At 45.6% G+C, this 27,029-nt stretch overlaps 2 protein-coding genes across 2 annotated transcripts in view; one reads left to right on the forward strand and one right to left on the reverse strand.

The window, feature by feature from the left end:
* The window catches only part of SYT9 (synaptotagmin 9), a 188,593-nt gene that overhangs the window by 25,169 nt on the left and 136,395 nt on the right, over window positions 1-27,029 (reverse strand). The gene's annotated exons all lie outside the window — the stretch shown is intronic.
* The window catches only part of LOC148503049 (uncharacterized), a 61,050-nt gene continuing 59,647 nt past the window's right edge, over window positions 25,627-27,029 (forward strand). The window contains exon 1 of the mRNA XM_088449015.1: window positions 25,627-25,722. Coding sequence (XP_088305141.1) covers window positions 25,627-25,722 — 96 coding nt within the window. The remainder of the gene's footprint in view (window positions 25,723-27,029) is intronic.

Genomic DNA, 27,029 nt, shown 5'->3' on the forward strand with positions numbered 1-27,029 from the left:
GCAGCACAGCACAACACAGCCAGCCCCTATGGACTTTGAAGTAGTGGACAACAGCAGCACTACACTACACTACACAGCCCTAACTCCCACCCTCCCTCTTCATTGTCCACAGCCGAGTGATAAAATGGCGCCAACGCGGGTACCTTTTATAGGATCCAAAACCCGCGAGACTCGGAAGGCGGGATGATGACGTTTTGCCTCGATTTCAGATCCGAGTCAGGCGGGAAAAGTCGAGCCTGACTCGGATCGGACTCGGATCGGGAGGCTCGGGGGGGTTCGGATTTCAGAAATCCGAACCCGCTCACCCCTAGTTTAAAGCATATTTAGATTGTAGTTAGTAGTCAGATAAGAGAGAGAATGAATTAAGCTGCATACACACACACAACGACTTAGTAAATGAACGATTTTAGTAAACGATTTTCGTTAATTTTTTCAAGGGAAAAATGAAGGAAAAACGTTTACTAAAATCGTTCATTTACTAAATGTAATGAACGATTTTTTTTTAACTACAAACGATTTTTGCATATTCCCTTACTGAAAATCGTTGAGTTGGTCAGTCTGACTGAACTACAAACTACAAACATGAACGTGAACGCGCATGAACGATAATCGTTCGTTTTAACTCAGAAAGTGAACGATTTTTTCAACAATTGAACGATAAACGATATCGTTATCGATAATCATTTAAAAAATCGTTGTGTGTGTATGCATCTTTTGGGGTAAATTTACTACAGTGAGAGGTTTTTAGAAGTGAGTTTTAGAAGAGATGTTGCCCATAGCAACCAATCAGATTCTAGCTATTATCTTCTAGAAGGTACTAGAAAAATGTTAAGTAGAATCTGATTGGTTGCTATTGGCAACATCTCCACTTTTAAAACTCACTTCTAAAAACTCTCACTTTAGTAAATTTACCCCTAAGAGTCAGACAAAAGCTTATTGGCTGCTGCACCCAGGGCTGGAGCCCGGCTGGAGCTCACTCATGAGCTCCGCCTTCTGGCTCCCGCAGTGGGTGAAGGGAGAGACGTTATAGTGTCTTTCCCATAGTGCAAAACGGGATGAGTGAACGGCGGCGGGTGCAGGAGTGGGGATTAGGGTAAGTATTGTGTTTTGTGTTGTGTGTGTCAATGCCCCTTATACAGTGCCCCCACTACTGGGGGCACTGTATAAGGGGCATTGTATAAGGGGCACTACTAGGGGCACTGCATAAGGAACACTATTACAGGGGGCATTGCATAAGGGGCTCTACTGCTGGGGGCATTGCATAAGGGGCACAACTATGCCACCATTTTCAGTGGCTACGCCCCTGGTGGCATGTGGGCACGCCTCCTTTTTTGGTGCGCGCAACATTTTTCATCTTGTCCTGAGCTCCAAAAACCCTAGTTACGCCACTGGTTGGAGCACCATTTAACATTAGTAATTAGTGATAACAAGAATATCACTCGTTGATAAATGAGGCCCTCAGTCCTCAGGGCCCCAAACAGTTCATGTTTTCCAGGTCACCCAGCAGGTGAAAAGGTGTATTCATTATTCACTGACACATTTCAAAGATCCACAGGTGGAGTTACTTATTTCACTTGTGATTCTATGAGGAGACCTGGAAAACATGAACTGTTTGGGTTTCAGAGGACCGAGTTTGAGAACATGATTTAAACCTTAGGAGTCTATGTACTAAGCCTCGAAGAGGCATAAAATGGACGTAGATAAAGTACCAACCAATCAGATCCTGTCAACTTTCATACACAGAGGGAGATGTACTAAGCTCTGAAAAGTGATAAACTGCAGAGTGATAAACCACCAGCCACTCAGCTCCCAACTGTCATGTTACAAGCTGTGTTTGAAAAATGACAGTTAGGAGCTGAGTGGCTGGTGGTTTATCATGCTCCAGTTTATCACTTTTCAGAGCTTAGTACATCTGGCCCACAGCCTGTAAAGTGACAGTTAGGGGCTGATTGGTTGTTACTTTATCTCCGTCCACTTTATCCAAGGCTTAGTACATAGGTCCTGATTCAGAGGCGCTCACTATTTGCGCCTCCAGGCCGCTTGCATAGCTGTGGGTTACCATTGGGCTTGCGACGAGACCCTTGTGGTAGGGTCTCGTCCACCGCAAGCCCCAGTAAACTTCCTGCTAACTAATAGCGCAGGAAGTTCACTACTGACATCACGTGTGATGTCAGTAGGGCCGCCCACAAATGGCAGGCGTTCTTTCAGGAATACCTCCGTTTGTGCAGCCACCCCCCCCCGACCAGCCTACAAAACGGGGCGACAGCCGCCTCGTTTTGCTGCGAGCTCCGAGCGAGTGAAGTTCTCACTCACTCCGGGGCTCGTGCACGTGCAGTGCGCACTGCCCAACCATCGACCCGCTTGTGAGTGCTATGCACTCACGAGCGGGTCTGAATCAGGCCCATAGTCCCCTATATAGTGTTTTTATTTCCATCCATCATTTAGTTATGCTATACAAAATGGTAGTTTCATCTAGTCAATCAGTAAACTGAAAAAGCTAATTTGATGTATTTTTTATATCGGATAGATTCCCACCAAGGTGCACAGAGCTTTCAGACACCAATCTCACAGATCAGGATTTGAATGTAAATATTTCCGCACGCTGGGCTTTGAAGTTATATTTTTGTGTAAATATTAAAACATGACCTGACAGTGTAGGATGCGTATTTCAGTTCATGCAATGCAGAATTTACATGAAAGATGCCATTCCTGCAGGCTTGTCGCAGAGCCTCGAGGGGGTCCTGCCTAATAACAAGGGCACTGCTGTGATTAACTGCATGGAATTCATAAAGTATTCAAAATTGGCCATAAATTGTAAACCGAGCACACGCTATTTACTTTTAGCTGCATCGCACACGGAATACCAATAAGTGCATGAAAAGAAATTATATTGTGAATATTTGGATAACAGCATAATAATGTAAAAATAAACTTCAAGCATTATTTGAATATGCCAACTTGGGACTGGCACACCTTTGAGGACATATATACGTTTTAGGTCATGTTTCAAGAGTAATTAAATATACAGTTTTCCTGTACTGTATACCCTGTACTGTCTACCCTGTACTGTATATCCTGTACTGTATACCCTGTACTGTACACCCTGTACTGTATACCCTGTACTGTATATCCTGTACTGTACACCCTGTACTGTATATCCTGTACTGTATATCAGTACCTTTGTTAAAAAAAATTTAAATAAAATTGAAAACAGGTCTACTCCTTTATTTCTGCAGATTCACTACTCTGACTATATAAATACATTAAAGGGGAAACCAGAGATCAACATAGGATGCTGGTTGTACAGTACTACTTTAAAAATCTCCTCTCCGGCAGATGTACTAAGCTCTGAAAAGTGATAAAGTGGGGAGTGATAAACTGCCAGCCACTCAGCTCCTAACTGTCATGTTAAAGGCTGTGTTTGAAAAATGACAGTTAGGAGCTGATTGGTTGGTAGCTTATCACTCTCCACTTTATCACTTTCCAGAGCTCAGTACATCTGTCCGGGAGAGATAAAGGTAGCAACTAATAGAAAGTAATGGGGGCTGCTTCTTCTGTTTGAAATGGAAGGACCTCTCTGATATCTGCTGCCAGGGTTAATTTTCTGGAAAAATAGGTTCAGGAACCGTGTGCGGAGCTTTCTGGAGGTGGAGCTATGGAAAAATAATTTTATATATATAGTATTTAGAAAAAAAGGCACTCAAAAGGGCCCTTAAAATAAAACTTATCTTATGGAAAATACATTTTGGCCCAGGACATTACATCATAGTTAATGAGAGGTTCCTGCTGAAAAATAGCCCTATCTGCTGTGGCCCCTGGTCTGGTGACACCCGGTGCGCACTCTGAAGCGCCTGCGCTCAAAAAAGGCCTAAAATACAGGGGTGTGGGCTGACAGGGGATTCCGATGACTTCACTTCGGGGGCAGCCCAGCATCACCAGAGATACTGGGCTGCCCCTGGAGACTGGGCTGTCAGCAATGTCGGCTCCTCTTCTTTGACCGGTGCCGGGTGCTGCAGGAGAATGTCACACTGCAGCACCCGGCTCCTGTCACTGCAGAGGAGCCGGCATTTTGGTGTCACCGCCTTCGAGGGTGACACCCGAGTGCAGCCCGCATCCTCCTCATGATGCCACTGCCCCCCCAAAAACAGCTGTTTTCGGGGGATATTCCAAAGATATTATTTGATAAATAGGCCCCTTAAAATGCTCAAGTATGAAATGAACTTTTTAAGTTTTTGGCATTAGAAGAAAGGGTGAAGTATTGTAATTTATTCACTGATATTATAGATCTTTCTTTTATCATTCAGTAGGTACAGTAGGGGTAGCTGCTGGCAGGTTCCAGTCAGGATGTTGACATCCAGGATGTAGAAATGTTTAGAATGACGGTAGATGACATATTGGCATCCACAAAATCGACACTGACATAATGTCAATATATGCAATTACCTACCCTCCAACATTACCCATTCCATTAGGTACAAAACACTCTACTCCTGAACTTCCCACCTAATGGATGATTGCAGTCACCTGTGCTGAACTAGGTAATTGATGACACAGGTGTTTCAGGACAGGTATCTGCAATCATCAATTAAGAGGGAAGTCCAGGAGCAGAGCATTTTGTACCTAATGGAACGGGTCATGTTGGAGGGTCTGCAATTAGGATTACAGTTAGGGTCAGTGTTGACATTGCATATTTACCGACTTTAGCTCCCTCCTTCCACTGCGGGGGGCGTGTAGTGGTAAAAGGGGCGGGGCATGGAGGTGTGACAGCGCGACCACGTCATCGTGGCCCCGCACCCTCTTCGCAATGCCAAGGTTTATAGTGTTACCGCGGGGTTGGGTGCCCCACCGCTGCAGTGGTTTATAGGAGAACGGAAGTCATGTCTTACCCCACCCCCCCAAACACTCTCCATCCCGGACCCTACCCACTCTAATTCTCTCATGGAAGATTGAATATCCCCCCAGTTCTCCCATGGATGCCTGCTGCCACCCTCCCCCACAACCAGTTCGATTGGAGAAAGCAGTTTTCGCTAAGACCATACTGCTTTCCCCTTGCAGAGCTGTAGCTAACCTTAAGGCAAATGTGATACTGCAGCTTCCCTCCATGTGCGTGGTCTGCAGCCTGCTTCAGTATACTGTACAGTGGACATGCTCCTCTGTGACCGTCCCTTTCCGAACTCTTCCCCACTTGCATTGCGCACAGGGCAGGCTTATAGCCGCTACCGCTTATCCTCTTAGCTCCCCCACACATCACTGCACTGGGCAGGTGCGTCCTGGCTCCCCTCCCCTATACTGGCAGCGCAAGGACTTCATTGGTTGATGACTGAAGGTTGATGTTTTCAATACGTGCAGGAGCAAGGATGCTGCTTTCAAGAGGATCTCACTTTGCGCCATCAAAATTCATGCAGATGGGGAAAAAGGGGATTATGCCAGGGCCCAGTGGAAGCTCGGGGCCCGGTACATGTGTCACCTTAGTACCTCCCTGTCGCCGGGCCTACCTCCAGTAGTAGTTCCTCATACACATAAAACTTACAGAAACACACAGACAGACAAAATTATACTTACCAGAATCCCCACTCCTGCGCTCGCCGCTGTCCAATCCTCTTGTCCCGTTCGCCACTATAGGAGAGACGTCATGACGTCTCTCCCTTCCCCCACTGCGGGAGCCGGAAGGCGGAGCTCATAAGTGAGTTCCAGGGTTGTTGCTAGATCCAAGTTGAAGAAAGGACCTCTGATGTCATAACCACGTGACTGTTACTGTAGGGTCCGTCAGCTACCAATGTTACTATCCACGTGGGCATAGAGGGGGAATAAAAACCTGCCCGAACCATGGTGAGCAAAGCAAGCTCGCAAGGGGACACTTTTGGCCCCCACTCTGAATTTTGCCCCTCCCACTTTTACTTACAGTAAAGCACCTCGTTCTAGACCTAACCTGAGCTCCAGCCCGGCTCCGGCCCTGGGTGCAGCAGCCAATAAGAGTCTGTCTGACTCTTATTGGCTGCTGAAACAAACACACCACTGGCGGCGTGTTTGTTTTAGTGTGTAGTGCCGCGGACCAAACTCCCCTGTAGGCACCGACGGCGCCAAGGGCACGTGCCCCACTCGACCCCACCCCCCACGTTATGCCACTGGTTGTCAACATATCACACCCAGCCCCTCCTAGTGGACCACCCTCATTAGTGAAATGAAGTGCGCATTTGCTTTAACATATTATAAATATAGGTCTAAAGTTTGTCTTGTATCAAATCAAAACTGCAACTTTGCATTCTTAAAGAGTGCTACAGGCAACATTTACAATAGATACACGAAAGAGGTCACCTAAGCTGGGTACACTATGTGTACCCAGCCGACGGCACGACACGATGGAAGTTACACACTACACCAGTATAAGCCAGTATATGACAGCGCAATGTATCGTTTCATGCATTTTATGGCACGGCATCGTTCCGTCTGCTGTGCCGATGCAATAGAGCTATATACTGTACGAAACCACACTATACGATCCGCACGATATATATCGTTCCGATGTGCGACGGAACAAATATTGTGCGATATATCATATAGCGTGTACCTGGCTTTGGAATGTCACTAATACATGGCATAGCAATTAGTATTAAACTGCACTGAAATTTAGGGATTCTGGAGTCCCTGAGAACTCAAAATGCTCGGCAGCCTCAGGAGTGTTTGTTTACTTAACGACCGTGCGATCACTGAAACACCACTATAATAATTTCCATTTTCAGAAAAGAACGAGCTAAAGATAATGTGCCTGATCTCAGAGGTGGACGCTAATGCATGCGAGGCTGCGATTTTTTTCGCCGTAGAGGATTCGAGGACTTTCGCACATACGCAGTAGAAAATTATCTCTCAATTATGCAAGTATCAGACCCAATGGGGATGATATACTGTTGGACATGACGATTTTCAAGTGGAAGATACTTATTTTTGTATGTGCATGCACACCAAAAATACATCTGTATACAGTACATGTATGCATATCTTTCACTTGTAACCATTACACCTGCAGAGGCAGGAAAGCGTAGTCTGAGTACAGTAAAGGCATGTTTGTAACATGATTAGACATGTACACATTCATAGATATGCATTAGAGTAGGGGTCAGGGAACTTTTTTACCTTTTACCCCAAAATATATTTAGGTACGCCGACGTTACCCCCTTGATTTGAAAGGAAGGAAATCATATAGTAGTGCTCCCATAGTTATGCCCCTGTAATAGTGCCCCCATAGTTATGTCCCTGTAGTAGTGCCCCCATATATAATGCCCCTGTAGTAGTGCCCCCATAGTTATGCCCCTGTAGTAATGCCCCCATATAATACCCCTGTAGTAGTGCCCCATATAATGCCCCTGTAGTAGTGCCCCCATATAATGCCCCTGTAGTGCCGCTTGTACAAACCCCCCCCCCAAAAAAACACTTACCTTAATCCCCGCTCCTGCATCCGCCGCCGTCCTGTCCGCCCGGCTGCTCCTCGGAACTATGGGAGAGACATCATGATGTCTCTCCCATAGTGCGCATGGAGAGAGCCGGAAGCTGGAGTTCAGAGGAGAACTCCAGCCTCCGGCTAACGCGGCGCTGCAGGGAAGGAGCCGGGCGCCTGCTGGTAATAACATCTCAGTGGGCGTCTGGCTTAGAGCCTCCCTGCGGCACAGCCGGGCATGCATATGAATTAGGGGTGTGCACCGGCCACTTTTCGTGTTTTGTGTTTTGGTTTTGGATCTGGATCTTTCTTCGTGTTTTGGATCTGGATTGGTTTTGCCAAAACCACCCTTCCGTGTTTTGGGTTCTGGGTTTTGTGTTTTGGATCTGTATTTTTTTGAAAAAAAGCATAAAAACAGCTAAAATCACAGAATTTATAGGTTTTTCTGCTCCTATGCTATTATTAACCTCAATAACCTTAATTTCCACTCATTTCCAGTCTATTCTGAACACCTCACACCTCACAATAGTGTTTTTATGTCCAAAAGGTTGCACCGAGGTAGCTGGATGACTATGCTAAGCGACACGAGTGGGCGGCACAAACACGTGACCCATCTAGGCGTGAAACTGCAGTGGCAGACAGGATGGCAGTTTGAAAAACTAGGCCCCAAACTGTACATAATGCAAAGAAAAAAAAGAGGTGCAAGATGGAATTGTCCTTGGGCCCTCCCACCCACCCTTATGTTGTATAAACAGGACATGCACACTTTAACAAACCAATCATTTCAGCGCCAGGGTCTGCCACACAACTGTGGCTGAAATGATTGGTTCGTTTGGGCCCCCACAAAACAAGATGGCAATTAATCTGTCCCTGCACAAACTGGCTCTACGGAGGCAAGATGTCATCCTCATCCTCCACATCCATCGATTCCTCACCCTCTTCAGTGTGTACATCCTCATCCTCACAGAGTATTAATACGTCCCCGCTGGAACCACAGGTCCCTCTGTACGTTCTGGAGGCTGGTCTCCCTGGAAGAGTTGATAATTCATTTTATGAACATCATCTTCTCCACATTTTGTGGAAGCAACCTCCTACGCCTTTCGCTGACAAGGTTCCCGGCTGCACTAAACACTCTTTCGGAGTACACACTGGAGGGGGGACAACTCAGGTAAAATAGAGCCAGTTTGTACAGGGACCTCCAAATTGCTTCTTTTTCCTGCCAGTACAGGTACGGACTGTCTGACATGCCTACTTGGATGCTGTCACCGATGTAATCCTTTAACAGACAGACGCACGCTTGTCACTGCTGCTTTGAGGATGCAAGTGCGGCTACAGCCCACACAATTCACAAAGACAGAAAAAAAAAAAGAATATTTTTATTGTTTGTGGAGCGCACTTTGAGGGTTACACCACCCTTTAACAGACAGACACACGCTTGTCGCTGCTGCTTTGAGGATGCAAGTGCGGCTACAGCCCACACAATTCACAAAGACAGAAAAAAGAAGAAGAATATTTTTATTGTTTGTGTAGCACACTTTGAGGGTGTCACCACCCTTTAACAGACAGACGCACGCTTGTCGCTGCTGCTTTAAGGATGCAGGTGCGGCTACAGCCCACACATTTCACAAAGACCGAAAAAAAAAGAACAATATTTTAATTGTTTGTGTAGCACACTTTGAGGGTGTCACCACCCTTTAACAGACAGACGCACGCTTGTCACTGCTGCTTTAAGGATGCAGGTGCGGCTACGGCCCACACAATTCACAAAGACAGAAAAAAGAAGAATATTTTTATTGTTTGTGTAGCACACTTTGAGGGTGTCACCACCCTTTAACAGACAGACGCACGCTTGTTGCTGCTGCTTTGAGGATGCAAGTGCGGCTACATCGCACACAAGTCACAAACACATTAAAAAAATAGTTTTTTATTTTTTGGAGCACTTTGAGAGTTACACCACCCTTTAACAGACAGACGCACGCTTGTCGCTGCTGCTTTGAGGATGCAAGTGCGGCTACAGCCCACACAATTCACAAAGACAGAAAAAAAAAGAACAATATTTTTATTGTTTGTGTAGCACACTTTGAGGGTGTCACCACCCTTTAACAGACAGACGCACGCTTGTCGCTGCTGCTTTAAGGATGCAGGTGTGGCTACAGCCCACACATTTCACAAAGACCAAAAAAAAAAGAACAATATTTTTATTGTTTGTGTAGCACACTTTGAGGGTGTCACCACCCTTTAACAGACAGACGCATGCTTGTCGCTGCTGCTTTGAGGATGCAGGTGGAATCTAGACGGGATTTGGAACCGGGGACACACTACCTCCATCAATTGTCTAAATCCCACTGCACTAATGTCGGATACCGGACGCACGTCTAACACCAACATAGCAGTCAAGGCCTCAGTTATACGTTTTGCTTCAGGATGACTGCTGTCGTACTTCATCCTCATCGCTAGGGACTGTTGGAGGGTCAATTGTTTAGTAAAAGTGGTGGTGTTCCTACTTCCTCTCTGGGATGATGAACAGCAGCAGCAACAGCACTAGTAGGAAGTGGTTCTTGATCTTTCCCTATTTTATTTTGATCGGAGAAAGTTTGGTCCTCCATTTATGTTATATTGATATATACGTGCGGCTAAAGCGCACACAAACACAGAAAATATTTTTTTATTTTTGCTGGAGAGTAGTGCACTTTGTGGGTTACACCACCCTTTAAGAAATGAGCCAGCCGGCTCTTTACTTATGGGACACAGGCGCACGCTTGGCGCTGCTCCTTTGTTGATGCACGTGCAGCCACAGTGCACACAAGTCACAAACACAGAAAATATTTTTTTTTTGGTTTGGAGTGTACTTTGGGGGTTACAGCACCCTTTAACGGTCAAGCCAGCCGGCCCTTTACTTATGACACAGGCGCACGCTTGGCACTACTTTGTTGATGCACGTGCGGCTACTGCGCACACAATTCACAAACACAGAAAACAATTTTTTTTTAGGTTTGGACTGGAGTGTACTTTGGGGGTTACAGCACCCTTTAACGGTCAAGCCAGCCGGCCCTTTACTTATGACACAGGCGCACGCTTGGCACTACTTTGTTGAAGCACGTGCGGCTACTGCGCACACAATTCACAAACACAGAAAATATTTTTTTTTTTGGTTTGGACTGGAGTGTACTTTGGGGGTTACAGCACCCTTTAACGGTCAAGCTAGCCGGCCCTTTACTTATGACACAGGCGCACGCTTGGCACTGCACAGGACTTTGGAGTGGACACAGCCCCTATGGAGAACTGACTGCACAACACAGTCCAGCCAGCCCCTATGGACTTTGAAGTAGTGGACACAGCCCCTATTAACAACAGCAGCACAGCACAACACAGCCAGCCCCTATGGACTTTGAAGTAGTGGACAACAGCAGCACAGCGCAGCACAGCACAACACTACTCTGCACTACACTACACTACACTACACTACACAGCCCAGCCAGCCCTAACTCCAACCCTCCCTCTTCACTGTCCACAGCCGAGTGAGAAAATGGCGCTGACGCGGGTACCTTATATAGGTTCCAAAACCCGCGAGACTCGGAAGGCGGGATGATGACGTTTTGCCTCGATTTCAGATCCGAGTCAGGCGGGAAAAGTCGAGCCTGACTCGGATCTGCCTCGGATCGGGGGGGCTCGGGGGGGCTCGGATTTCAGAAATCCGAACCCGCTCACCCCTAATATGAATCATTCTATATTTTAGAATGATTCATATGCATGCCCGGCTGTCCGTCCATTACCCCCAGGAATTTCATTTTTACACCATGTGGGGTAATTTACCCCTGTTCCCTGACCACTGCATTAGAGTATCTCTTGTAGGTGCTGGTGCAATGATGTAATGAAGATGACATCAGCACTATCTGGCCACGCCTGATTGGCTGCTGCAGCTTAACACCTCCAGCTGAGAGTACTTAAATCATCACATGATTCATTAGCGTCATGGTTACATGATAGCGTATCATAGCTGTGTATAATTCCCCATTACTATGTCGAAAAACTTCCATTTAGAATACAGCAAGATAGAAGGTGTCAAGGCGTTTGTAATTTGTTATATGGAAGAATGCAATTGCATTTATTATTAACGAACAATACATTATTCTCTCTTGTGTATCTAACGCTCACATTTGACAATATCTGTGAGACTCCTGAAAAGAGAAGAAAAAAGTGGGTGTGATTACACTCCATTATTATACTGATGTGTGCTCATACAGGATGCGTTCGGCATTACCGGCGCCGGAATCCTGATGCTGGTCAGAGACCCGGTACCGGCATCCCGACCGCCGGGATGCCGAAGGTAACTAGCGGGATTGGGGGGAGAGTTAGGCTCTACTGGGAGGGTTAGGATTAGGCACTTATGGGGTAGGGTTAGGATTAGAGTGCGGGGAGGGGGAGGCTAGGTTCAGGCACTAGGGGGGGAGAGGTTAGGGTGAGGTACCAAAGAGGGATGGTTAGGGTAAGGAGAGGGGAGGGTTAGTATACCGACCAATGACTGTCGATATACCCTTATATTTTTTGCGTCATGTTAGGAATTCTCTCTTGCATGCAGATACAGCTGCACACAGAATATAGGCATGCCGCCTATCATTATAATCAGCAGAAGCTGCTTGCGAGTCCTATTTACACCTCTTTGCCAATAAGATGCATTTGAAGGTAATAAGTTGCACACAAAGATGCTTGGCACTACCAAGTGACGCCGCAAGTGACGCCGCAGGATGGCGTGACTAGAAGGGCTGTTTAACGCGCAAGGAAGTAAGATGTATGTGAAGCTGTGAACACATCTGTAGTTAAATATTTTTTATTTTATACTTGCATCTTCTCCTGCGTAAGTTTATGTAGCAAATGCGTCCACCTCTAAATAAGCCCCAATGGTTGCAAAAATATATCAGGAGTCAGTCAGAGATTGTGTACACTACTATGTGCTAATTAAGGATAGTTATCACTTCATTAGTACTTGGCGGCAATCACGCATTATTTAAATGACACAGGCTGTTTATTTTAACATGGATTTAAGAAACAAATGTATCATTTTCTTTTTAATTACAGTCATAGAGCATTTGCTCTGGAAATATTTAGGTTTACCTTTCTCAAAATAAATCTGCGTAGACAAGAGGAAAAAATGGCTCATACTCTGGCTTAATTAGTGCTCGGAAATTCAATATATGGCCAACTAATAGTGCCAAGGTGAAGTCCTGATCGTGATGCCAGGAGGCTTAGTGTAGCAATGTAAAAAGTGGATTTCTGCTGATAATAAGTTATAGAGATGACATGATATGTAAAAATAGAAGACGTACTATTCAGTGGCGGCTCCAGAGGTGGGGCTGCAGCACAGTCCAAAATTCAAATAGGGGAGTCACACCAACTGCCACCCCAAAGGCAGCCAAACATCGCTGACTGGGACTCACTGGCAGTTGGTGGCTCCCCTATTTGAATTGTGAATCCTGCTGTAGGCCCACCTTTGGAGGCTCCACTGGTCCTATTCCCGAATACTGCTAAAATAGGAAGCACTGAAGGAAGTTTAAGCAATAGACCTGTAACTCCAGTCCACAGTTAGAAGGTAATGGTAGAATATACTGTTGCATCAAGGCCTATTATCCTAAATTACACAGTAATCAAACCATAGATTACAGAAAGTCCCCTCATCCCACCCATGGGCTGCAGTGTCCCACGTAGTTCAGGAGGATCACTCTGAATCTCGTCGCTGATTTGCCTAGCAGTAGAACAGCGGGTGAATAGATGTTCACAGTGCAGTGAGAGCCTGGAGACAGACTGGCATTTCGGGGAGTGCTGGCTATGCCCCCAGAGTGATAAAAACGGGGGTGTACCACTAGGCCACACCCATTCCGTTGAGAACATACCCCTTTGTCATCCGCAAATCCTGAGTTCCATTTATAAAAAGTTGGGATGTGTGGCCATGGTGTAACTCAGAAGTGTGAAAATGTGTTATGCATTCATTTGAATTGTAGAATCTCTTCGCAAAAGTTAAAAGCAATAACGCAGAGCGCAAAAGTAGCGCTGCATACTGTAATAATATTACGCTAGCTTTCTTAAAAAAAAAAAAATCCCTACAGTAAACAACAAATCACTCATCAAAGGTTTCATCTGGGAAATTTCAAAGAATGTGTTGATTTGTATTAGCTCACTGCTGACCTGCTGAGTGGGGACATCTGCTCCTTTCAGTATTCTGTCTGGCTGTGTTGATGATTTTAATACATTTCATTCAGAGAAAGGACAGCTGATATGACGCACTTAGTTATTGGCTCACGTTATAATTTATCATCCTCTAAATGCACCTCAAAATAGGCGTTCTGATTCAATACGGAATTTATTTCATTTTGTACAGTTTGAATGGGAAGCTGGAAAGAGGCCAGAACATTAATCTGAAATGTTTCTCTAGTCAAATATCCACATATTCCAGTTAAGTGCAAAGCCTTTCACTTTATTGCCTCATAATGTGTTCCTCTGCAACATCAGTTGTCACTATACCACCTGCATCCTGTGTGTATCTGCTGCATCAGTCATCACTATACCCGCTGCATCCTGTGTGCCTCTGTAATATCAGTTGTCACTTTACTCCCTGCATCCTGTGTGTATCTGCTGCATCAGTCATCACTATACCCCCTGCATCCTGTGTGCTTCTGTAATATCAGTTATCACTATACTGTCTGCATCCTGTGTTCCTCTGCAACACCAGTCATCACTATACTGCCTGCATCCTGTGTGCCTCTGCAACACCAGTCATCACTATACTGCCTGCATCCTGTGTGCCTCTGTAATATTAGTCATCACTATACTGCCTGCATCCTGTGTGCCTCTGTAATATCAGTCATCACTATACTGCCTGCATCCTGTGTGTCTCTGTAACATCAGTCATCACTATACTGCCTGCATCCTGTGTGCCTCTGCAATATTAGTCCTCACTATACTGCCTGCATTCTGTGTGCCTCTGTAATATCAGTCATCACTATACTGCCTGCATCCTGTGCCTCTGTAAAATCAGTCATCACTATACTGCCTGCATCCTGTGTGCCTCTGTAAAATCAGTCATCAATATACTGCCTGCATCCAGTGTGCTTCTGTAATATCAGTTGTCATATTACTGCCTGCATCCTGTGTGTCTCTGTAACATCAGTCATCACTATACTGCCTGCATCCTGTGAGCCTCTGTAATATCAGTCATCACTATACTGCCTGCATCCTGTGTGCCTCTGTAATATCAGTCATCACTATACTGCCTGCATCCTGTGAGCCTCTGTAATATCAGTCATCACTATACTGCCTCCATCCTGTGTGCCTCTGTAATATCAGTTATCACTATACTGTCTGCATCCTGTGTTCCTCTGCAACACCAGTCATCATTATACTGCCTGCATCCTGTGTGCCTCTGTAATATCAGTCATGGCTATACTGCCTGCCTCCTGTGTGCCTCTGCAATATCAGTCATCACTATACTGCCTGAATCCTGTGTGTCTCTGTAACATCAGTCATCACTATACTGCCTGGATCCTGTGTGCCTCTGCAAATCAGTCATAACTCTACTGCCTGCATCCTGTGTGCCTCTGTAACATCAGTCATCACTATACTGCCGGCATGTGTGCCTCTGCAATATTAGTCCTCACTATACTGCCTGCATTCTGTGTGCCTCTGTAATATCAGTCATCACTATACTGCCTGCATCCTGTGCCTCTGTAAAATCAGTGATCACTATACTGCCTGCATCCTGTGTGCCTCTGTAAAATCAGTCATCAATTTACTGCCTGCATCCTGTGTGCTTCTCTAATATCAGTTGTCATACTACTGCCTGCATCCTGTTTGTCTCTGTAACATCAGTTATCACTATACTGCCTGCATCCAGTGTGCCTCTGTAATATCAGTCATCACTATTCTGCCTGCATCCTGTGTGCCTCTGTAATATCAGTCATCACTATACTTCCTGCATCCTGTGTGCCTCTGTAATATCAGTCATCACTATACTGCCTGCATCCTGTGTGTCTCTGCAACATCAGTTGTCACTTTACAGCCTGCATCCTATGTGCCTCTGTAACATCAGTTGGCACTTTACTGCCTGCATCCTGTGTGACTCTGCAACATCAGTTATCACTATACTGCCTGCATCCTGTGTGCCTCTGCAACATCAGTCATCACTTTACTGCCTGCATCCTGTGTGCCTCTGTAATATCAGTCATCACTATTCTGCCTGCATCCTGTGTGCATTTGTAATATCAGTCATCACTATACTGCCTGCATCCTGTGTGCCTCTTCAACATCAGTTGTCACTTTACTGCCTGTATCCTGTGTGACTCTGCAACATCAGTCATCGTTATACTGCCTGTATCCTGTGTGCCTCTGCAACATCAGTCATCACTATACTGCCTGCATCCTGTGTGCCTCTGCAACATCAGTTGTCACTATACTGCCTGCATCATGTGTGCCTCTGCAACATCAGTCATCACTATACTGCCTGCATCCTGTGTGCCTCTGCAACATCAGTCATCACTATACTGCCTGCATCCTGTGTGCCTCTGTAATATCAGTCATCACTATACTGCCTCCATCCTGTGAGTCTCTGTAACATCAGTCATCACTATACTGCCTGCATCCTGTGTGCCTCTGTAATATCAGTCATCACTATACTGCCTGGATCCTGTGTGCCTCTGCAAATCAGTCATAACTATACTGCCTGCATCCTGTGTGCCTCTGTAACATCAGTCATCACTATACTGCCTGCATCATGTGTGCCTCTGCAATATTAGTCCTCACTATACTGCCTGCATTCTGTGTACCTCTGTAACATCAGTCATCACTATACTGCCTGCATCCTGTGTGCCTCTGTAATATCAGTCATCACTATACTGCCTGCATCCTGTGCCTCTGTAAAATCAGTCATCACTATACTGCCTGCATCCTGTGTGCCTCTGTAAAATCAGTCATCAATATACTGCCTGCATCATGTGTGCTTCTGTAATATCAGTTGTCATATTACTACCTGCATCCTGTGTGTCTCTGAAACATCAGTCATCACTATACTGCCTGCATCCTGTGAGCCTCTGTAATATCAGTCATCACTATACTGCCTCCATCTTGTGTGCCTCTGTAATATCAGTTATCACTATACTGTCTGCATCCTGTGTTCCTCTGCAACACCAGTCATCACTATACTGCCTCCATCCTGTGTGCCTCTGTAATATCAGTCATCACTATACTGCCTGCATCCTGTGGGCCTCTGTAATATCAGTCCTCACTATACTGCCTGCATCCTGTGTGCCTCTTCAATATCAGTCATCACTATACTGCCTGCATCCTGTGTGTCTCTGTAACATCAGTCATCACTATACTGCCTGCATCCTGTGTGCCTCTGTAATATCAGTCATCACTATACTGCCTGCATCCTGTGTGCCTCTGCAAATCAGTCATAACTATACTGCCTGCATCCTGTGTGCCTCTGTAATATCAGTCATCACTATACTGCCTGCATCCTGTGCCTCTGTAAAATCAGTCATCACTATACTGCCTGCATCCTGTGTGCCTCTGTAAAATCAGTCATCAATATACTGCCTGCATCCTGTGTGCTTCTGTAATATCAGTTATCATATTACTGCCTGCATCCTGTTTGTCTCTGTAACATCAGTCATCACTATACTGCCTGCATCCTGTGTGCCTCTGTAATATCAGTCATCACTATTCTGCCTGCATCCTGTGTGCCTCTGTAATATCAGTCATCACTATACTTCCTGCATCCTGTGTGCCTCTGTAATATCAGTCATCACTATTCTGCCTGCATCCTGTGTGCCTCTGTAATATCAGTCATCACTATACTGCCTACATCCTATGTGCCTCCATAATATTAGTCAAACTAGCCTGCCTGCATCCTGTGTGCATTTGTAATATCAGTCATCACTATACTGCCTACATCCTACGTGCCTCCATAATACCAGTCAAACTATTCTGCCTGCATCCTGTGTGCATTTGTAATATCAGTCATCACTATACTGCCTGCATCCTGTGTGTCTCTGCAATATCAGTCATCACTATACTGCCTGCATCCTGTGTGTCTCTGCAACATCAGTTGTCACTTTACAGCCTGCATCCTATGTGCCTCTGTAACATCAGTTGGCACTTTACTGCCTGCATCCTGTGTGACTCTGCAACATCAGTTATCACTATACTGCCTGCATCCTGTGTGCCTCTGCAACAACAGTCATCACTTTACTGCCTGCATCCTGTGTGCCTCTGTAATATCAGTCATCACTATTCTGCCTGCATCCTGTGTGCATTTGTAATATCAGTCATCACTATACTGCCTGCATCCTGTGTGCCTCTTCAACATCAGTTGTCACTTTACTGCCTGTATCCTGTGTGACTCTGCAACATCAGTCATCATTATACTGCCTGTATCCTGTGTGCCTCTGCAACATCAATCACCACTATACTGCCTGCATCCTGTGTGCCTCTGCAACATCAGTTGTCACTATACTGCCTGCATCCTGTGTGCCTCTGCAACATCAGTCATCACTATACTGCCTGCATCTTGTGTGCCTCTGCAACATCAGTCATCACTATACTACCTGCGTCCTGTGTACCTCTGTAAAATCAGTCATCACTATACTGCCTCCATCCTGTGTGCCTCCATAATATCAGTTATCACTATTCTGCCTGCATCCTGTGTGCATTTGTAATATCAGTTATCACTATACTGCCTGCATCCTGTGTGTCTCTGCAACATCAGTCTTCACTATACTGCCTGCATCCTGCGTGCATTTGTAATATCAGTTGTCACTTTACTGCCTGCATCCTGTGTGCCTCTGTAATATCAGTCATCACTATACTGCCTGCATCCTGTGCCTCTGCAACATCAGTCATCACTATACTGCCTGCATCCTGTGTGCCTCTGTAATATCAGTCATCACTATACTGCCTGCATCCTGTGTGCCTCTGTAACATCAGTCATCACTATACTGCCTGCATCCTGTGTGCCTCTGCAACATCAGTCATCACTATACTGCCTGCGTCCTGTGTACCTCTGTAAAATCAGTCATCACTATACTGCCTCCATCCTGTGTGCCTCCATAATATCAGTCACACTATTCTGCCTGCATCCTGTGTGCATTTGTAATATCAGTTATCACTATACTGCCTGCATCCTGTGTGTCTCTGCAACATCTGTCATCACTATACTGCCTGCATCCTGCGTGCATTTGTAATATCAGTTGTCACTTTACTGCCTGCATCCTGTGTCACACTAGAACATCAGTCATCACTATACTGCCTGCATCCTGTGCCTCTGCAACATCAGTCATCACTATAGTGCCTGCATCCTGTGTGCCTCTGCAACATCAGTTGTCACTTTACTGCCTGCATCCTGTGTGCCTCTGTAATATCAGTCATCACTATTCTGCCTGCATCCTGTGTGCCTCTGTTACATCAGTCATCACTATACTGCCTGCATCCTGTGTGCCTCTGTAACATCAGTCATCACTATACTGCCTGCGTCCTGTGTGCCTCTGTAATATCAGTCATCACTATACTGCCTGCATCCTGTGTGCCTCTGCAACATCAGTCAGCACTATACTGCCTGCAACCTGTGTGCCTGTGGAACATCAGTTGTCACTTGACCACCTGCATCCTATGTGACACTGCAAAATAATTCACCTCTATACCAACCCTGGGTGCACACCATTGAGTCCCCTGGAGCGTCTGACGTGCGTTTCACCTCAACTGGCTTGTTCATAGAGTCATTGAACAAGCCAGTTGCGATGAAATGCGCATCAGCTTTGGAAACAGGGCAACTCTTCTTCAGTCGCATTGTTGAATGGCACCAGCCAGATGAGTAAGCCTCAGCTTACGCAGACTGGCCGGTATTCGAGGCCAGGATTCTGCATCCGTGGACGCAAGCCCTGGCCTTGCCACTCCCGGAAAACAACCCTGCACCGCATGATAATCGGGAATCTGCGTTCAGTAGTGAACTTATGTGCACTACTGAATCAGGCCCCCAGTGCGGAAACCCTCTCTCTTTATGCTCCCTTATCTTGTCTCAGCTGGAGAAACAATGATGAAAAAGTTCACAAACTATTCCTAATAATAGTGCAAGTAGTGTGTTATATCATATGCTTATTTAAACAGGATGCCTGGCAAACGGGGACATTGCCCACAATGCCTGGTTAGAACCATGGCTAACTCAGACCTTCAGTGTTGCTCTTAGTGTACTCAGGACACCATGTGTACAGAAGATGTATAGCCTCCTTTGTCCATAGGATTGGTAATATAGCAGCTGTTGCTACAAATCTTCAAAATATCCAGCCATAGTTGAAATGAGTTATAGCTTATTATTATTATTATTATTATTATTATTATTATAATAATAATAATTATTATTATTATTATTATTGTTTATTTGTAAAACTTGATCTTAGGGTCCTAATTGCTCGAGGAAGACCGGGGAACACAGGGGCAAACGCAGGCTTTTTAAAGGGGGTTTCCATATTTCCATTATATATATACAGTATACATATATATATATATATATATATATATATATATATATATATGTGTGTGCGTGTGTGACACACGCAAACACACACAGCATAGATACACACACAGCATAGATACACACACAGCATACACACATAACATACACACCCAACACACTTACAAACACACACACAGGATACATACACATAGCATACTTACACACACCCTATTTGCCGGGCTGCTGCTACTGGGTGGCCGTGATGACCTGTATTTTATATTATTATATCCCACCCTCCTCCCCTCCGGGGACTTTCTCGATGCAGATGCACAGCACAACTTGACCAATTGGACTACTGGCAATGTCTGTGCAGATATCATTTTTTTTAATATAGCCATCATGTCACCAAACAACCCCTCCCCCCCTTTACCTTACTATCACAGACACATCACACATACCCTCCTCCCTGGGGGTCTATGTACTAATCAGCTTCCAACTGTCATCTCACAGGCTGTGTTTGAAAAATTACAGTTGGGAGCTGATTGGCTGGCACTTATCACAGACTTATCACTTTTCACTCTGTCACTTATCACTGCTTAGTACATAGACCCCTGGGACTTCAGTGTCACAAACACATACAACACGCACACATACATACATATCACACACATGCACACATAATACATACATACCACCTACCCGGCCAACACTAGCAAGAGAGAGACCTACCTGATATAATGCCTCTCGCCATTCAGCCTTCCCGCGCCGCGCCAAACAGCTCCTCGACCCTTGTATGCAGTGTGGGAGTCAGTTGAAACACTGGAGGGACGCCATTCGGGCTAGTGCGCCATGTGGGAGCCGGGGAATGCAGAGTTCACAGCATGGTTATGGATAGATCCCCTTCCGTAGATGTACCTAATGAAGGGGATCTAAACACAACCCTCACAGCAGTCAGAACTGCCGGGTGCGCCGCTGATATACTTCGCAGCGGGCACCCGACAAATAGAAATTGCAGCGGCAGCCGGGTCCGCGCCCAGAGCATTCTCCGCTCTGTGCGACCAACCTGGTTAAAGCCAGAGACGAAGACAAGGCTGTCTCCGTCTCTGAAAAAAAAACATTTGGATGGTCAGGGGGGGTTTCTGAGTACTCAGAAACCCCCCCTGCGTGCGCTACTGGAACATATATTGTATTTTGTAGAGGATGGCAGCAGGAATTTGAAATTGGATGTCAGGAGTGTAACAGCGGGCAGACTCAAGGATGAAACATGTTAGCGTGTGTGGGAGACAGAGGTCATTTTGTAGTGTTATTGACAGTGAGGAGGAATTGGGAGAGGGAATAAATCTGGGAGGAGGAAAAATGATGAGTTCCATTTTGGACAATTTGAGCTTCAGTGTCAGGCAGTGCTGGCTCATCCATGTGGCGATAACTGGTCACTTGCAATGGCAGAACTATCGCTGCAACTCGTGTGCAAACAAAGGCTATCGCAAGAATCCCTCTATGAAAAAAAAGTGAAACTGTGAGCCATGGGCTACAGTGGCTAGCATCATCTCAGGGTGGCACTAGCTAGCGGAGGATCAAGTTCCAAAAAGTGTGCTTTTCAGAATTTCATCAATTAGACAAGGCCACAGCCCTCATAAAAAAAATAGGGACTGCGGGATCTTGCATTACTTAAATAATTTGCAGTGATACATAACTCATAAATTGTGGAAAACCTCTGTTCTCGAACGAGTTTCGGTTGTGAGACCTTTAATAAATGAACCCTCATATGTTTGTAACATTACTTGGATTGTCTCGCAGGAAAAATGCTCTCCCCTCTCCTGTGTATGAATTTCAATATTGCAAAAATAAAAAGAGTGTGACAAAGCTTTCCGAAATGCTTCATTCATCTCTGGCCAAAGTGTGGTATGTTAGGTTGACAGTCATGTCGACATGATGATGGTTAAAATGTCGACATGTCTACATGGATGGATAAAATGTCTAACTAACATCCCCAGCGTCTTCTGGCTCTCGGTGGTCATGTGATTGTCAGTTCCGGTGGAGTGATCTGATGCACTGGGGTAGGTATACCTGGACAATCCCTAACCCAACCCCCTCACAGTCTAACCCTAAACTCCTCCTGCAGCATAATGGCCAACCTTTTGGCTGCAGCCAGATTGGCACGGCAGGGCTCTGTGGAGGAGGGCAGGTCTGGGGTCGGCGATGGGTGGGGCTTGGCGGAGGTGGGTTGGTATGGGAGCGAAACGACACAATTGTGTCACTGTAGCCCCGCCCCCACTATGTAATGCCGAGATTGCCGGCTTTGTGGAGCAGGGGGCGAAGCGATTCTACGGGTCATCAGTCGCCTGTGCCGCCCACTTCCCCATCCCCAGGGAGACTTGTCCACCTTACCGGGTAGCCAGTAGTGCCAACCCGGCCATTCCGGTAGGTTAGGTAAGTATGCCCTGCAGCCTAATCCTCCTGGCGGCGCATTAACCTAACTGTCTACATTCTGGGAAGTGTTGACATTGTGAACATTTCGACATTCTGAGGATGTCTGCCTGGTGCCATGTTGAACCATGTCGATAGTCTAGTGTTGACATTATGAATGTTGACATGGTCAATGTTGACTATGTGCCTGGATACTCTCTGGCCAGTGTGCATGAAATACCGCATAAATCAATTTACAGAGGAACAAATGTATTCACTTACATAATATGACTCTGAAAACCAGCTTTTATCTGCTACTTACTTTAATATTTAGAGGTCTTATAAAAATAGGCAAAGAAACAGAAATAGTCTTAGACAGTTTTCTATTTTCTTCTAGCAAAATATTCTGCATTCATACATGACTAAAAAGAAACATCTTTTATGAAAATACAGTATAATTATAGTGTTAACTTCAGGTTCGTGGATAGATAAAGAATGTCATGAGTTCAGGTGTGATTTAAAATCATCAAGCCTTGATGTCACCCTCTTGCCTCTCGGTAAACTAATACCTGCAGCTCGCCAGCTGTTGTCAGACTCTATTTTCCCACGATGCACAGCTACCCACTGCACCAGCTACTAGAATTAAACCCCTGATTGGGAAACAATTTACATCCGCACTCCAGACCTCCTAACCCCCCTCTGCACTACACCATGCAGAGAGCATAATTATGATGAAAATGTCTCTTGATTTCCAAGCAAACTCAAACACACAAATGTTTACTGTAAACATGAAAACAATTATTTTCGGAAAGAAAAACACTAGTTTTGGATTTGTTCTAGGGAAGAAGATTGCCTCCTAGCAACAGCAGCTGGGTTAGGCAGGAAGCCTCCCGAATACACTGAGGCAGAGGGGAGTGAAAGAGTTTTCACTGTCCCCTGCCGTAACACGTAGTGACTCGCACGCACGCTCGCGGGTCACGTGCATGCCTGTGGTCAGCACGCATCAGAGCACAGCTGGTCGGATTTTTTCAAAGCTCACTGGTGGCAAACCAGTCCTAGAAAGTAATAGTGGAAGAAAAAAGGTAACCTTTAGGCCAGAGTCTGGTGCTTTTAAATTGTAGCAGAGGACCAAAACTCGAATGTTTTGTAGCCAAGAACAATTTTTATTGAACTTTAATTGGCAAGTTATGAAAACGGTTTATATGATGAGATCGGAACTAGAAGAGAGAGCTGGAAGACGGCATTGGCTCCAAACTTTAGGTAGGACTTCTAATGCCAGTGCCAGGTAGTATACTACTTTTGCCCTTATTGATGGCTGGCTGAGGCTTCTTTTGGTCCCTTGCTGCGCCTTGAGGGATAACCGAAGGACAGACTATTAATAATCAAATAGAGGAAACAACGGTCCTATCAAAAAGAGAGAAGGGTGGGTAGGATGGGAGCAGTTGCTAGGTGGCAATTTCATCCATAGAACAAATCCAGTTTGCAGGTAATAGATTCTTGCAGACTAGTGTTTCGTTCGTCGGGAGGCTTGCCACCTAGCAACAGCAGGTGGGCAGACTACCACGTACCTGGTGGTTGCTCTGTGAATATTTTACAGATCGGGTGATCTCCAATAATGATTAGCGACGGTATGGACGGAGGACCATCTTGCTGCCAGCATGACTGGGTATGCCTTTAGTTGCCACTTTTGTAGCTGCTGCTCCCTGTAGGGAGTGACTTTTGAACTGGTTTCTATCTATCCCATCAGGATTTTCCTGGGTGAAAGGGTTTCTTACAAGTAAGAAAAAGCTGGGTGATATTTTCTCTCATGGGAACTGTCAGGGCCAAGTAAGAGGTTAGGCATGAGGCTGCGCAAAGGTTAGGGTCTGATGTGTCATATATAATATAACTATGGGGTTATAAATTTACGAAGTCTTAAACTGGGTACACACTTACCAATGTGTGTACCCAGCAATGCGATGCCCGATGGGCCAACATATCGGGCAGCTGGTACACATCACACGATCCGGTGCCCGACCGCCCGATGTGTCGGGCACCAGCTTCATTTACCTGCCTGGCATCGTACATCACATTGACAGATTGACCAGCAGGTACTGCAGACCTGTCGATGTGATGAATGACCCCGCTGTGGGTACACAGTTGCCGAAGTAGACTGAATCGGATGTACGCAGCTTTAGTGTGACCTTTAAGAATGAGGTGGTGCCCTATAGGAGTCTGTGATAACCACGGGTCTGAGGTGTGTATGAGTGTCAGCTCAGCCCCTCTACAGTAGCTGCTATAGCTAGAGCCAACAAAGATGCCAACTTATGGGATAAAATGCTAATGATGGAGTCCGGCTCCCAATGAGCTAGAAAGGAGAGGAAAAGCTGAATGCCCCAAGTGTGGTAATAATTTGGTAGGATGGGTTTAGAAAGGTATATACCTTGTAAAATATGGAGACATAACCTGTTCTCCATTAAGTTTGGGATCATGATAGCTAGAGCAGAATCATATGACTTGAGATTAGCTGACGCCCGACTCGTATTTAGAATCCCAAAAATTCAATGCAAAATGGAGAAATGAAGGCTGGTGAGAAGAAGTCGCTTGGGATCACCAGAAATCAAATTCTTTGATGATTGTACAGTATATGACTCTCGTTCTGGGCCTTACTGAAGCATTAAATAGTGCCTTTGTTGGAGATGTTAGTGCTACATCTGTTAACAGCCTAGTAATGTTGCCATCCACATGCATTGGGGAAGTGTCTCAATTAGGAAGGAACCTAAATGGTTTTATAAGAAATCGATAAGATCCTGCGCTTTGAAGTAATTCTTTGTATTAGGGAGCTGCCCAAGTGCTGGAGATGTCCTATCTCCTGGTCAGGGGCATATCTATAACGGGCCCCCGGGTCCAGGGGAGCCCCGCACCGCGGTCCCGCTTCGGGTGCAGCGCTGCATAGAACACCGGACAATGGCCACGGCGGCCATTTTTCCGGCGTTCTGCACATGCTCAGTAGACTCTGGGCACACTCTAGTGCCCAGAGTCTACTGCGCCTGCGGTGGCCGGCCAGCTGCTACAGTCGGCTGCTGGCCGCCGGGGAGAGAGGAGGGGGAATGCACACGGGTCCCCTCCTCTCTTAAGGCACCCCTGCTCCTGATTTTATGCTGTTGAGCTGTCTCTGGGTGTAATTTAGATCCTCATGCAAATTTTCGCAGTTACGATCTGTCACGGATCACAATTGCGAAAATATGACTCACTCGCCATCCAGTGCTCACTGACAGCATCTCGCATCCGCCGCTCACGCACAAAACCGAAAATGTTGAATGCAGATCAGGTGGCCAGCAGCCTTCTGAGCAAGTCTAAGCTGTCACAGACACAGTGGATCTCCAGCCCGGCAGAGGGCTCTCCTGCTGTGAGCAAGGATGCAAAGGCTAATTTATGCGCGCCTAGAAAATGTTCCTGACACGGTTGCGTTTTTGTAACCACATCCACCAAATGCTGACTACCTGTCACCCACTTTGAGAATGAATCCTCTGTGCGAGCGCAATCGCAATTCAATCGTTGCATGTGCGCAGTGGGAATTACACCCATGCGCAATGGCTAACAATTGCTTGATCGGCATAAATATCGTCCTAGCGTCCACATCTGAAACAGGCCCTATGTGGGCTACTGTGCAAATTAATATAAAAAAAACAAACAAAAAGAGCTAAAATATATCAAATGTAATCACATGACCCTGAAAACACCCATGGGAAAAACTGCAATGTGGTACAGTATATATATTTTTGCTACTAACTGCAAACTAATATGTTCTGAAGTGGATTAAATTACCTGCAACATTTCAGCTTCGGCGCGGAGATCCAGCTGCACCGATACAGGATACTGACCTCAGGGACTGCACATTGTTCATAATTAATTTTCAGCTGCCAGGAATCTGTATAGATTTTTTTTTCTCACAAACATTAACAAGTTCTTGTGGGATATGTGTCAGGTTTATCGTCTGAGGACTAAAAACAAACCTGAAAGCGAACATATCTTGTTATAAACACAAACTGAGACCTAAAGTAGGGCACATTTTGCTGTGTGTTTTTGTATGTTGCATCAAGCAGAGTGAAAAAAAAGTGGAGATATGGACCAGTGGAGAGGTTGCCCATAGCAACTAATCAGTTTTGAGGTAGCATTTATCAAGCTCATTTTATAAAATGATACCTAGAAGCTGATTTGATGCTATGGGCAAATTCTCCACAGGTCTGTTGAAAAAGGAGGGCGCTACTGCGCAGACTCCAGTCTTCCTGTTCACTTCATGCCCTGTCCCAAGATGATCACTACTGAGCATGTGCAGAGGTCATCTTCTCTTTACTGTGTAGAGTGACACGGTGGGAGACAGAAGTCTCCTACTTAGCTCCTATGAGAGACCCAGTTAATACCTGCATATAAACCTGTTCCAGCATTCCTGCAATGCTACCCATTTGCAGCATACACTCACCGGCTTGTGAGTTGTATAGAACTCCACTCTACTCCAGCAACACCATCACCAGTGTGCATGTAACAGTGAGTACGGATGTACCTACTATACTTCAATAAACCAACACTATTGGTTAAGTAACTGGGCTGTTCATAGTCTGTTTGTGTGTCTATATAAGTCCGCAATATCAACACCAGCACACACATCATTTCCAACATGGTCCATTTCTACACTCTTTTCGTGGCTTGAAACAA

The sequence above is a fragment of the Taudactylus pleione genome, unplaced genomic scaffold, assembly GCF_031769625.1.
Source record: "Taudactylus pleione unplaced genomic scaffold, aTauple2 ptg000475l, whole genome shotgun sequence".
NCBI classification, from domain to species: Eukaryota; Metazoa; Chordata; class Amphibia; order Anura; family Myobatrachidae; genus Taudactylus; species Taudactylus pleione.